This window comes from Malus domestica, chromosome 05, assembly GCF_042453785.1.
Source record: "Malus domestica chromosome 05, GDT2T_hap1".
Taxonomy (NCBI): Eukaryota; Viridiplantae; Streptophyta; class Magnoliopsida; order Rosales; family Rosaceae; genus Malus; species Malus domestica.
The window spans coordinates 39,589,592-39,602,773 of NC_091665.1; the positions used below are offsets into that span (position 1 = coordinate 39,589,592).

The 13,182-nt window shown below is 35.5% G+C and overlaps 2 protein-coding genes across 6 annotated transcripts; one reads left to right on the forward strand and one right to left on the reverse strand.

The window, feature by feature from the left end:
- The first annotated feature begins 5,586 nt into the window (after nucleotides 1-5,586).
- On the forward strand, nucleotides 5,587-6,737 carry LOC114825002 (uncharacterized). Its single transcript, XM_029103057.2, has one exon. The coding sequence runs from the start codon at nucleotides 5,881-5,883 to the stop codon at nucleotides 6,316-6,318; it is 438 nt and encodes a 145-aa protein (XP_028958890.2). The 5' UTR covers nucleotides 5,587-5,880; the 3' UTR covers nucleotides 6,319-6,737.
- Nucleotides 6,738-7,916: 1,179 nt separating this feature from the next.
- LOC114825001 (probable ADP-ribosylation factor GTPase-activating protein AGD13) lies at nucleotides 7,917-12,377 on the reverse strand. 5 transcript variants are annotated; one of them, XM_029103056.2, is made up of 9 exons: nucleotides 12,187-12,377; nucleotides 11,380-11,502; nucleotides 11,007-11,088; nucleotides 10,716-10,791; nucleotides 9,970-10,133; nucleotides 9,724-9,874; nucleotides 9,486-9,602; nucleotides 8,942-9,037; nucleotides 7,917-8,421 (listed from the first exon to the last, which is right to left on the reverse strand). In XM_029103056.2, the coding sequence occupies exons 2-9, from the start codon at nucleotides 11,417-11,419 to the stop codon at nucleotides 8,140-8,142; spliced, it is 1,008 nt and encodes a 335-aa protein (XP_028958889.1). In that variant the 5' UTR covers nucleotides 11,420-11,502; nucleotides 12,187-12,377; the 3' UTR covers nucleotides 7,917-8,139. The 5 variants fall into 5 exon arrangements, with proteins under 5 accessions (XP_028958889.1, XP_028958888.1, XP_028958885.1 ...); XM_029103055.2 differs by having other exon boundaries at nucleotides 7,917-8,418; nucleotides 9,486-9,605; XM_029103052.2 differs by having other exon boundaries at nucleotides 9,486-9,605.
- Between the last annotated feature and the right edge of the window lie 805 nt (nucleotides 12,378-13,182).

Genomic DNA, 13,182 nt, shown 5'->3' on the forward strand with positions numbered 1-13,182 from the left:
CTTGATTAGTTTGCGATTTAAAAATTTTAAATCTTATGATTTAAACTAGACAAAGAGATTTAAAAAGAAATTGTCGCACGAAAGAGAGAAAGAGGAGAGAGAAGGGAAGAAAATAAAAGATGATTGAAAAAAAAGAGAAAGAAGAGAGGATCGGACGAGATAGAGAGGAAGATGAGTGAGAGAATGAACCAAGAGAATGAAGAAAGCGGATTGGAGGAGAGACGAAAAAGGTACAAAAAAAAAAGAGAAGAAAAGAAGAAAAGAGAGAGAGAGATAGATTTGGAGTGAGAGGAGAGAAGGGAGAGTAAAGAAATGAGTGAGTTTAAGTTTTAAAAACTCTAAAAACTCCTCTTTTTTTTTTATGTTTTTAGAGAATAGACTATATTTTTGAGTTAGTTTTAGTTCAGTTTTTTAAAACGGTCCCTACAAATAAGTTTTTAAGGCTTAAAAGAAAATTATTTTTGAGTTTAAAAAATTGAATTCAAGTATGGTACCAAACAGGCCCTAAGAATTCTAGTTAAAAAATTGTTACGCTTCAGTAGGGCTACGAGCAGAAGTGCTTTTTCAGGAAACTTGATAAATTCTAGTGAAATTTTTTGTTATGCTTCTAGCAAAGTTATGAGCAAAAGTGCTTTTTCATGAAACTTAGGGTCTATTTAGTATTCTACTTGAACCTAACTTTTTAAACTAAAAAACAATTTTCAAGTTTTAGGCTTTAAAAACTTGTTTGGTATAACTATTTTCAAAAATTGAATTTAAGACTAACTAAAAAATATAGTCTATTCTCTAAAAACATAAAAAGTGAGTTTTTAGAGTTTTTAAACTTAAACTCACTCATTTCTTTTCTCTCCATCCTCCCATCTCACTCCAAATTTATCTCTCTTTTTTCTTTTTTCTCTTTTTTTTTTTTATTTTTTACTTTTTTCTTCTCTTCTCCAATCCGCTATCTTCATTCTTTCATTTCTTTTTCTCACTCATCCTTCTATCTATCTCGTCCGACCCTCTCTCTTTTTTCTCTTTCCTTCAATTATCTCTTACTTTCTTTCCTCCTCTCTCCTCTTTCTTCCTCTCCTGCGATCTCCTCTTTTTAGATCCCTTTATCTAGTTTAAGTCGTAAGATTTATAATTTTTAAATCGTAAACCAATCAAGTTTTTGAGTTTTAAAAAAAATATTTTCAAGAAATATTCTTAAGAAATGTTTTGAGAAATGATAAAAAATTTCAAATATAATACCAAATAGTCCTTATGAATTCATAGTGTTAGGGTAAAATTGGCAATCCCTGACAAAATGCCTGAGTCTGTAATAGCTTAGACTTGTTACATATTTTCAATTGTAATAGTTTAAGTCTAGGGAGGTTTCTCACACTTTCGATGCGAAAATGTTACCGAAACGCGATACTCATTCAGGTACGTTTGCATGCATCCAACTACATTCATCTATATCACATGTTATTGTATTAGGGATAGGACAGTGTGGGTTTTATTTCTCTAGAATGAATTATCCCGTCTATCAAACCGTGTTTTCAAACTTAGGTGTTTGCATGTTGGTAGGACTTATCTGTTTGCATGGGATTTATCTGATTGCATGTTGGTGGAGTTATCCAACTACATGGATTGCATTGTAGTTCTTATCAGATAAGAAATTGGTGCGGTGCTTTTTGTATTTATATGGGAAGTCAGGGACGTGCTCAAAGTGAGCCATATATGCATGAAAACTGATTTCATTGAAAAGAATTTTTAGAAGCACCAGCTTTAGTTTTTTTGTGCGTGGAAAAATAATTTGAATACTGCTGTTATATTGTGGTTCCAACAGCATGGGTTTTTAAGAGAAAATATTATTTTTCAGGTTGATTTCTTTGAGGTTTCAAATTGAATATCAATTATGGGAATGTGCCTTGTGATTTTCGTAATTGATTGTTTTTCAAACAAACACTTCATCATATAAACATTCTGCATGATCGAGTTAGCATCTTGCAAAGTTCGAGGGAAAGGTGATTGACGGCTGCGTTAGTGCCGTGCCACTTCAACTCGAAGACTGAAGAAAGATCGAGTAGCAAAGCGTGGAGACAAAGCTGCCAACTGGTATGAGTGTCTAGTTGATGAGTTTTGTAAGTCTTTATGTATTCTTTCTTTCTTAGTGCTTCCTGGTTTGGTAGCCCGAGGATTTTCCCAGTGGTGGGTTTTGCCTCATAAAATCCTACATCGTGTGTGTGCTCTTTATATTCGTACTGAATATTTGTGTAAGATTATGTTTGCATAACTGATTAATTTAAACCATAATTTGCATTAGTGTTAAGTTGAAATTTATAGATTAAGTTAGTATCCATCCTAGGACTTTCACATAGTAATTTGTTACGCTTTTAGTAAAATTATGGGCAGAAGCTGTTCATTTGGAAGAAATCCTCAACAAGTCCTTGGTTTATTGTCTTTGAAAAGCATTGTACAAGTGAAGCAGCACCTGTTGAAGGCAGCAATGGAAATGACGTCGCCGGAACATAGGCCGAGTTGGAGCAGGCCTTGGGCCAGATATATGACACCACCCACGAATTCCTCGCCGGTCTTTTGCCGGTTGCCGGTGATCGTGACCGCGGAATTGCGCCGGAGAGTAGATATAGGAGGGTCAGGCATTGGCGAATGTGGGCCTCTGAGTAATTACCCATTTCTATGGGGAGTAAACTAGGAATTTACTAAAAGTCCTGTTATTTTTGTGAAGCTCTCTGCAGCTGCAGGTGCTCTACCGAGCTCTGAGTGTTCCGTTTGCAAGAAAGAGCGCGGCGAGAGAGGGAGCTCAGAACAGAATGCCATTGGACGGATTTGGATCCCTGAGCTAATGGATAGGAACCTTCTGACCAAGTGTTATGGGCCGTTAGATTTTTATCCAACGACTACAAACAGATGAGTCATTTTAAAGTTATAATAATTATAGCCGTTAGATGAAAATCCAATGACCCATAACACTTGGTCAGGAGTATCCTCTCCATTAGCTCAGGAGGGGATCCAAATCCCCATTGGACGACTGGATTTTCAAGTTATCTTATCTTGTCCCAACACGTGGACATATACATGTCACGACCAACGACTTCATACATAAGCATAAACCATCACGGAATGATTCAGTGGTTGGAAACGAATATTAGACTTGTATTCCACATTGCACGTCTTAGGTTTGATTTCTAAAACTAGTGAATCCTACAATGGTAGCTAAAGAAAGGCTAAAATGTCTTTATAAGTCTTTCCGGTCCTATAAAAATAGACTGTCGTGATCTATTTAAAAAAAAAAATGCAAGCATAAGCATTACGTTTGGGTGCAGACTAAAAGAACTTTGGCCTTTGACTAGGCGACTGTTTTACTTAACTCTTCTTTATTTATTTGTTTTTTCAATCCAAATTGAAACGGTATGATATAGAATGAATCAATAGTTTTATATTTGACTAGAATCAAAACAAAAGATAAATAAGCGGAGATAAATGCCATTTCCTTTCCTTGCAATGTCCAAGCCAAGGGTTTTCTTAAATTTTTTACTGGAACTATCTTCTCCTTATCCTTAATTTATAAATAAGGATCTGAGCCAAAGATCTAATGGCTAAAGATCGACACCAAGACTAGCAATAGTAAATGTAAAAAAGAAATGCATGGATGTATGCTATTTTCTGAAATAGAATTTGATCAATCATTTTTTTCTGTTGTTAAGGTGGAGAACTGAACCAAGAATTCTCTTTCTTTATCATCAATCGAATCACTGTTCAAGACCCATAATTCATATGGTTACCGGGTTGGTTAAATGTTGTTAATGAGAATAGTAAAAAGTATATAATAGCTAAGTCACGAAAAACTCCCACCAGCTAAGATATTATGTTAATAATATCTTAAATCAATCACTTATTGTAATGTCATGTTTGATGGTCAAATGTTTTATCTTTCTCACGCAACAATACATGATTAGATTAAAAATCAAGCGCTGAGAAAATTTCATGTGCATGATAGTTCTTCTCAGCTTAAAAATCTCATGTGCATTTTGTGCAAAGGTTACTTATCGCCGTCAATGTCTACAGTTAAATTTGATTTTCCTTCTTTTTCTTCTTTGTCATCGAAGTTAAAGAAGAAAATTGAAAGAATGAAGCAGAAGCAACTTAGACCCAAAGTTAAGCCCATGTTAAAAATAAATAAAAAAAGTTAAGCTCCTAAATGATGCTCCCAATTTAAGTCATTTCCAGTCGAGTAGTGTTACACTTACAATCTATTTGTACCATCATTTGTACTATTTTTTTAATAAAGGTAAGATCTATCAATACATGTAAGTCATATCTCTGTTAGATAAAAAGTAAAAATATCATTTTTTGTTTCCAATCACGTATAGTACCATAAAGTAAAATGTGACAAACTAAACTACTTTTGGCATCACGGATGAACCATGACCATTCTTTATCAAGCTTTACAAAAATACAAAGCAAAAGCTTCACCCGGCCATCTTTTTTTTTTTTTTTTTTATGTCATACATATTACATGATCGTTATGGATGGTTTCTTGGATTGGATTTGGTAACTCAAAAGAGTCAAGTTACGTTAAAGCAATGGAAGGCTAAATTTTTGAATTATTCAAGTTTTTTTATAAGGTGTTGTTATCCTAGCATTGGTGGGAATCGGAAGTGATAATTTCATTCACGACTAGTCCATTCTCGAGTTCAACTTGGACAAAACTTGGTAGTTCACTTCTATTTCTTCCTCCAACATAATGTGAGTCTAGTTGAAGATATCGATAGAGCACAAATTAAGGTATCCCCTACCGCAAACGTTGTTGTGTGGGATTCGGTGAGATGTAAAGCAACCCATGATTTTGTGAGACTATGAATGACGCGGTGAACAATCTGATAAGTGTTTTTTGAGTCTAGCGAGCCATCCAATCCAATGCCAAGCACAAAAAGTGATTAAGAACAAGATTTCCCATCAAATACAATCTGTTCCAATGAAATCATGTTCTTTTTCTCCCTTCTATTATTACAGGGTGTAAAATCTAAAAGAGTAAAAGGGTGCATGTTAAGGAGAGATTTCAATATGTTCGGAACATTGGTGATAAACCCTTTGTTATTGTACAAGTAATGAGATACTTGTGTTAAAAAATTAATAACGTATAAAAAAAATATCCGCTTGTATATGAGCAATGTTATTCATACTATGTTTTTGTACCATATTTCCATATCATCTTATGTATGTGGCATTTGATGTGGATAGTCACATATTAAATTTGGTTCATTAGTTAATAAACTAATAATTAAGAAAAACTAGTTAATTAAATTATGATTGTGGCTTACTATGAGTATTTCTCTTTCATTTCCTTGGGTTTTGCAAATTTTTCATTGGGCATAAAACCATGAATTAATCATTTTCATACCATGTTTAACTAAATTTAAAAATTTGATTAATTTAAATGATACGACTGTTCACATCAGATATCATCCAAAATGATATAGAAATATGGTACAAAAATATAGTATGAATATCATTACTCCTTATATAATGACATTTGATATATTAATCGTGTTTCCGACAAAATGAAAAAACTTCTAGTGATTTAGGTTGGTGTGTGAGAAATTATATATTATGAATGGATAATAGTACAGTACAATAAAGCAAACGATGACCGTTGAATCAACTCAAGTCCATTATATAGACTTCTGTGAATTCTATATTGCAATACAGTGGAGAGAGACAGAGAGCGAGAGCAGCCACTGCTCAGTCGTCACTGGTCTCCGACAAACGACAACCAAAACACAGATTTCTGAATCCAGACAAAAAGAAAAAAAAAATCATATAAAACGACGCCGTTGGTGGACCTGAGCCCTCTGGAGACAGAGGAAGAGGCAGAGGCAGAGAGGGAGAGAAATGGCGTTTTTCATCCAAGTTGGTGTAGCAGCGATCGCGGTGTTTCTGATGGCGGTGGCGATGGAATCTGACGGGCGGGAGCTGCGTCCGTCTGATCACGGCCTCGTGTACCAGAACCCGGCGCCGGCCAGCGCGAAGTCGCCGGCGGATGAGAAGTCGTTCTTCGGCGGGGGAGGAGGAGAGAATTCTCCGGCGGCGGGGGACGCAGCACTGCCGAAGCCAAAGGCAATGAACTCGAGCGACGCCGACGCGTCGTGGTGGAAGGGCGTGGTGGCACGTGACGGCGGGAGGCGTAGAGATCACGTGGAGGACGTGTTGCTGGTGGCGAGCTTGGTTTGTGGGATTGCGGGTGTCGCTCTGTTCGTGGCCTCCGCTTTTGTTTACGTCTTAAGGTACCGAAAGCATAAATCTTTACCGTCAGAATCACCGTCATCTTGAGGTAATTACATTAAGTAATACCTAAGGGCATATAAGTTTGGAGCCGCTTTTAAACGACTGAAAGCGTTTTTAGAGAAAATATTTTTGAATTGAAAAAACACTGGGTTGAAATGTTTTCTTCTAAGTGCTTTTCAGCAGCATTTTGATTAAAGATTAGTTCTAAAAACATTTTCATCAAAAACACTTTCAACTATTTTAAAAGTACTCTCAAACGACTCCTAATGCTTCTTTGGATTTATACTCTTTAATTTTATTTTTTTCGTGTAAATAAACTTAAGAGTTGCATCATATGCGATAGAGGATGCAGATGTCCAGTTATTTTTCTTTGATCCTTGTTAATTTGCCTTAGTGCTTTTAATGTTAATGCTTGTAATGAGGTTCCAAATTAATTAACAATGCCTAGAGTTGCTTTTAATTTAGATTATGGTTACACGTCCTACTCAATGATGCTCGTTTTATGCATGATCTAAATGTGCAATATCCATTAAATCTCTATATGTAAAATCTAAACCATTAATTTTTTGAACCACTCAGATAAATATTATTTCATACTATTTCAAGATTTAAGTGTTATAGTTAGATGTAGGTTGTAATGTATCGATATAGCTTTTATTATGTGAGATATATGGAGGAATAAGTAAGGATTAATTTGTCACAAAGGAATGCCAAAAATAGAGTAAAATTAAAAGAGAGGATCTGGGATCTTCCAATTACATCCGTTCATCGTACATCGTGTTATCAGTTTTTGTTAGTTACTGTTTATATTCAATTTTAAATAAAAAAATTTATAATGATTTTTGACTGCACGATATATGATGAACGAATGTGATTGAAGAATCCCAAAATTCTCACAAAGATGATCCGAGAATCCTCCTGCTAAAATTAATTATCGGTTGGTGAGCATTTAGTCCAGCTCACAGCACATGGTTGACTTTGGGTTAGCTTGTGGGTGACGGCATCGACAATCAAAGTGAAGATGATGATAAAGAACACGGTTACTTGAGTCGGATCTTTGAACAAGAATCGGATTCAATTTAGTAATATTTATCTTCTCGTTAATTAGCTCTTAGTCTAGTAGTATTTACATTCTCAATAGTTGAATAGAGCAATTTCAATTTTTCAAATCAAAGATTCGGTTCAACTTCTCGTGTTTACTGACATATAAAATAATAAAATATGGAGTTTAAATTAAAATCCGTGATGAAATACTTAATATCAAGAATCAGATCAACTAGGAGGTACCAATTGATATGATCATCTTCTCCAAGTCATGAGCATGCTCGAGAATATATTATGCGAGCTCAATAACATTAGACCGAAATTTATAATGTATGACTACCTCCTTGACCCTGAACCCATTTCTTCTCTCCCTTCCTCGATTCATGACTTCCCTCGTTCCAAGTAAACATATGGTTAGGGTTACTCTTCCCTTTTATTTCATCTCATCCAGGTCAACTTCTTTTCTAGAACTAGAAGATTCCAATGGAAATAAGCAAAACCATTGTGACTAAGGGACTTATGATCTAATTTTTCCCAATCGGACGGCAATTCATTAACTAGAATGACAACTAAATTTCTATAAGCAAGTACACAAGATGGAGACAAGTGCACGGTGCCATTCCATACAAAAATATACATACAACGAAGACAACAACAACAACAAAGCCTTCTCCCACTAAGTGAGGTCGGCTGATCCTAGAACGCCACTGCGTTCGGTTTTGCGCCAAGTCTTCTGTTAGCTTCAAGCACTCATTGTCTTTCTTACCAAAAACGACAGGTTTTTATTGAATACCATGAACAAAAAATAATTGAATTATTTACCTATTGCTCAAGGGGCATCCACTCTAGTTCTAAATCTAATTCTCCACACTCAACATTCTGCAGCTTGAGAGACAGCTCCTGTTTTACCTTCCCGTCGATAATATTAACTGTGCTATCGTCTATGAGGGCATTGTCATTCGACTTCAGCCATTTTCCGATTTGCATGTTGCCAAACATTCCTGCATCCCCGAACGCCATTGCAGATGTTATCAAAGGCTGAAGATCAACCTCTGCTTCTCCCATTATGTCATCAGCCGAGAACGTGTCATAATCAAACACCTGCTGCAATGTGACAAGCAGAACGATAGGGTAAGATACTCCCCAAGTAATACATAAAGGCTTCTGATTAGACCAGAGGCAGAGGCTAATCTGCTATCCATGTATACCATAATCTACAAGTGAAAAAGGATAAAAGGTAAAACCTTGGAAGCAGTCAGATTGCGTCAAAGTTTTCCTTATCATCAAAACAAACTTTGTTGCGACATTTAACATAGGAATAGCGGGAGGCTGACGTGACTGCTTCCGGTGAGTATGGCCCACTTCGTATTAGGGTTAGGATGGGTGGGCACATGCTTTTTGACACACATTTTGACACCCACTTTATAGGGTCCACTTTGTAATGTATTTCAACGATTTGAATCATATAAATACATTATGAAGTGGGCCCTACAAAATGGGTGTTAAAATGCGATTAAAAAAAATGGGTGTTTCCTAATCTATCGAGTATAATAATAATCTCTTATCGAATAACAAATGAATTATGTGCAAAGATGAAGAGGAAAAGAGGCATATATATACGTACCAACTGCAAAGGTCCAAATTGCTCAGGTACAGACAGCATGAGTTCCTCATTCCAGACAGGATTCAAGTTACTCTTTATTACAGTCGTCCGAAGAGTCTACATCATCACCAACATTGTCATGATCAAATAAAGAAATGTCAGTCTCAAGTGAATTGAAATTGAAATTATCTTATTAACATAGCGGGTCGCAATCTATAAATGGTCTAACACGTGTAATCAAATCTAGCCCGTTAGCATGTGTCAACAACCCTGTTCTTTGAAAGTTTTACCCCCATGTTCCTTGTTATATGCAAAAACCAAGTAAAGATGAACTCTCTCTCTCCCCCATCCCCCCTTTTCGTCCCTTCAAACCCTGTTTTTGTCCCTCTAATCGCTCTCTTGGGGATATTTTGGATGTTTGACTTTGACATGGAGCTCAAATAAACAGAAAGTAACCAGGAACTAGGAAGTAAAGGGATCCCATAAATTCTACATGCTTCTGCATGTCAAGCAGATTCTGAAGTTTCAGTACCAAGGCAAAAAGAAAAGTGAATGAATTATTAACCTGCTGCCCAAGAGTCAGGATGACATAAGGATCGCTTGTCATCATATCTCGAATAGCTAAATTTGTGCCTCTAATCACCTTTACCTTCAATAAACCAATAAATTCTACCATGCCTTCCTGCTGCACATGTCAAGTATGGAACAAAGTTACATTCCACCCTCCCAAAAGTATATCAACTTTTACTTTAATACTCGAACTACATAATTGAAAGGCAGACATAAGGTGTGACAATATTTACCGATTTCTCTGAAGAATTTGAACGGAAACTATCGATAATCTTTCTAGAAAAACTATTTGATTGGAGAGTGCTCTGGAGAGAGTTCTTTCTAGAAGGACCTGAGTTAATCCGTAAGCTAGGTTTCAGAAAATCTTGAAGCTCATACTTTGACCTGCATAAATATGTGACTACTTTAAACATCTGAAAAATAACCCAACAATTGAATCTGCTCCATGGTAGATTCTAGAATTCTATATCATAACTAACCGGATGAATTTTGAACGTTCCTCATGACCGGCATCTGGTCCAGGCTTTGAAACTCCCACAGGAATAAAAGCCTCGTAAATTGAATTTGCAGAAGAGTTTCCTCCAACTTCTATCATTGCATCAATTTCATCATCAGACCATTCATCTAGGGTCACTGACAAAACCTGAACATTTCAAATTCATGTTGTTTAAGACAAATATACAATTATAATAATGCATATGACTTGGGACATCACATCTGAATATAGAGAAAACAAAATAATAATGAATATCAAATATCAATCAATTAAGCAACATTTGACAGATCGCCGAGCAAGCCTGGAATAGTTCTACTGTGCCTAACATCCTAAAAACAAAAGAAGAAGACAACCCAAAAGAGAGATTTTTTTGGTAAAAGAACTGAAATAAACTTCCCCAGTTTCCTTGCGGTGCAACTCAAACAACCAAGGATGAAAGTTCATGTAAAAAATCAAATGAACTTCCTTGATGAAAGCAGATTGGCATCAATCAGTTATTTCGTTTTTCGAGTTACAAGTTTACTTTTGGTCAGTAGATTTTGTATTGTTAAAAACAATCATGCTTCTGTTCTTTTTTTTTTTCTGTATAAATTTAGTTATATTACAATCCTGCAAACAAAACTCTGAAGTATGAGTGTCCCTAACTAGTCATCTGTCATGTTTTCAACTAGCAAATTGTTTCCATTAAAAAAATTAAATTAGAGGCATCCAGCAATCAGGAGCGGTTACCTTTGATATATGAGTACCAAGACTCCTGTGCACACCACAACATTTTAAGCATATAAAAACTCCAATGTTTGCTGACCTGCAAATGCAGTTACGAACAAAATATCTTACAAATCAGAAGGATATAGGATGGAAAGTAAACTGTCCTAATGTACATTTATTTTCAATTGTCCTGAAACAGGTGTATCCAAATTTGGGATGTCAACTAATAGCTTTTCACGAAACAGTGCAATAACTGACTTGGTGCTTATACAAACACCGACACAATGTCAGTATCAACGGGGAAAAACTTACGCCCATTTAGGATCTGTTGCACCACAATCAGCACAATTGCGATTATCTTTTTGGATCAATAAATCTTTTAATCTTCTTTTACCTGCATTGAAACGTGCAAGTCATTCAGTTTCTAGATTAAAGCAATAAACATAAAGGACACTTTCTTTTTATGCCAAACATGTACAGATTTGGTTCAAGAAACCACAGTAAGAAAAGTTGTACAGTCCAGTGAATAGAAAGTATGTAGAACAAAACCTTCCTTCCTTTTTCCTTTTCTTACCAGAATATTACATGTAAATACGGTGCATAATTCATAATATCTAAAAAAATTCAAGTTATAAGACCCTATTCATATTGTATTTTTCTTTTGATTTGAGTTTTACAAGCATACCTGAGGCAGGCCTCCCAAGCTCCATAGGACGGTGATTCATTGCTCCACTAATAACTTACAATCATGCAACGAGTGATGCCGGTTATTTTCAAGTAATCAGGACAGTGACCTGAAAAAGGAAAACTAAAACAACCAACCTGAGCAAAAAACGTTCCAGAAACGAAACAACCACACCGAATCGAAAGCCTCAAAATTTGAACTTCTTTAGCATAAAGTACGCAGACAAGCTAATCCTGTAGAGCTCATATCAAGCAAATTGCCCCCCATATGTGAGCAAAAATCAGTTTGAAAACGATGAAATTCGCAATACCACTGCGAGTATGCAATAATCGTTGACGGGTATTTTACATCATTCGAAGTTGAAGGCAGTCCGATAATCCAAACATCCACATCAAATTCAGAGAAAAACTAATGAACAAAAATACTATTTGACTTGGCTACAAAAACCCCATAAATGGATAAAATACGTGAATGTATTTTTGTTTTTTATGTTGATTTTTTCGTGTCCCAAATGATGAAAGCTCCAATCAAACGCAACAAAATGAAATCAACGATTACAAGAAACAAAACCCAAATCAACAATTAAGGGATAATTAATAATCATAAATGATGGGTTCTATTCAAAAGTAATAGAACATGCAACTAAAGGTGGAAACTTGGTCCAAATCAAAGGCTCCAAATCAATCCAACGACTGCTATATCATTCACATATAACCAGAAAAAGAGAAAATGATAGAAACCAATCATCCAAAAAATGAAAAACTAACCTGACAATTATAAAATTATGGAGAAAGATATCAAATTTACCAGTGGATTGAAGAAATGGGAAATGCCCCTTATAGAATGATTGATTCTTCAGAGAAATAACCAGCAACAGAGAGAGAGGGAGAGAGAGGGGAGGAGGAGGAGGAGGAGGAGGATTGTTGAAACAACTGCGTTTTGTTTTGGTTTTGTTTTTTTAGTTTCGTTTTTGTTTTTCTAGTTGTTCAAAAGTATTTTATTTATTTGTTTTTATATTGTAAGGTCAGAGGAGGTGGAATTACAATGGTAGGACAGGAAGGATTGATTGAGATTAAAATTGGTGGAGATTAAAATTATTAATTTCAGGATATGGGCAGTTTAATTGCCTTCCCTAAAATAACTACCACACTCCTTTTGCTGCTCCCAACTCCCAAATTGGCAGTTGGGCATGTAATCATTTCTTTCTTTTAGAGTTGTAGACTTGTAGTAGTTGGATTTGGTTAAATAGTTCGTTGCTCGGGGAGAGAGGAATTGGTGGGAATCCGTATTAGGGTGCAAATGTATATATTCATTTTTTTTTTAGTACATTGATAATTTTACACTAGGCAAAGGGAAGTTTGGCTAAGCCACACAATAAGCAATCTAATTTGATATCGAATTCGTCATCGACAAAATTGGAACATAAGACCTCTCACTTCCAAATGAAAAGGAATATACCAAACCGTAGTACTGAGTGGCTATTCATTCTTAATTAACAAAAAAAAAACCTATAAGTGAGGAAGAAATCGAAGGAGAATTAACTCTATCGCTTCAACTCCATTGTTGCTTACGAATTTGATAAGTAATAAGTGAGGAAGAAATCGAAGGAGAATTAACTCTATTGACTTATAAGCAATATTACTACTCCTAAACTACTAAGGAAAATGAATAGGGTTTGAACTTAGGACACAATAAGTTAAAAGAAGAATATACTATGCACAATAACAAGCCACTTGCAAGCGTCGAAACTATCTAGACAATAAGTTACTTAGGACGCAATGGATTAATTATGTAATGTGTATT

Bases quoted from the DNA above. Each gene is read 5' to 3' on its own strand.
- LOC114825002 (XM_029103057.2), top strand. From the start codon at position 5,881: ATGGCGTTTTTCATCCAAGTTGGTGTAGCAGCGATCGCGGTGTTTCTG.
- LOC114825001 (XM_029103052.2), bottom strand. From the start codon at position 11,419: ATGAATCACCGTCCTATGGAGCTTGGGAGGCCTGCCTCAG. The intron at 10,134-10,715 runs GTAACCGCTCCT...TGAAATGTTCAG, and splicing joins TTGGTACTCATATATCAAAG to GTTTTGTCAGTGACCCTAGA. The intron at 8,422-8,941 runs GTACGTATATAT...GTCACATTGCAG, and splicing joins AATTTGGACCTTTGCAGTTG to CAGGTGTTTGATTATGACAC.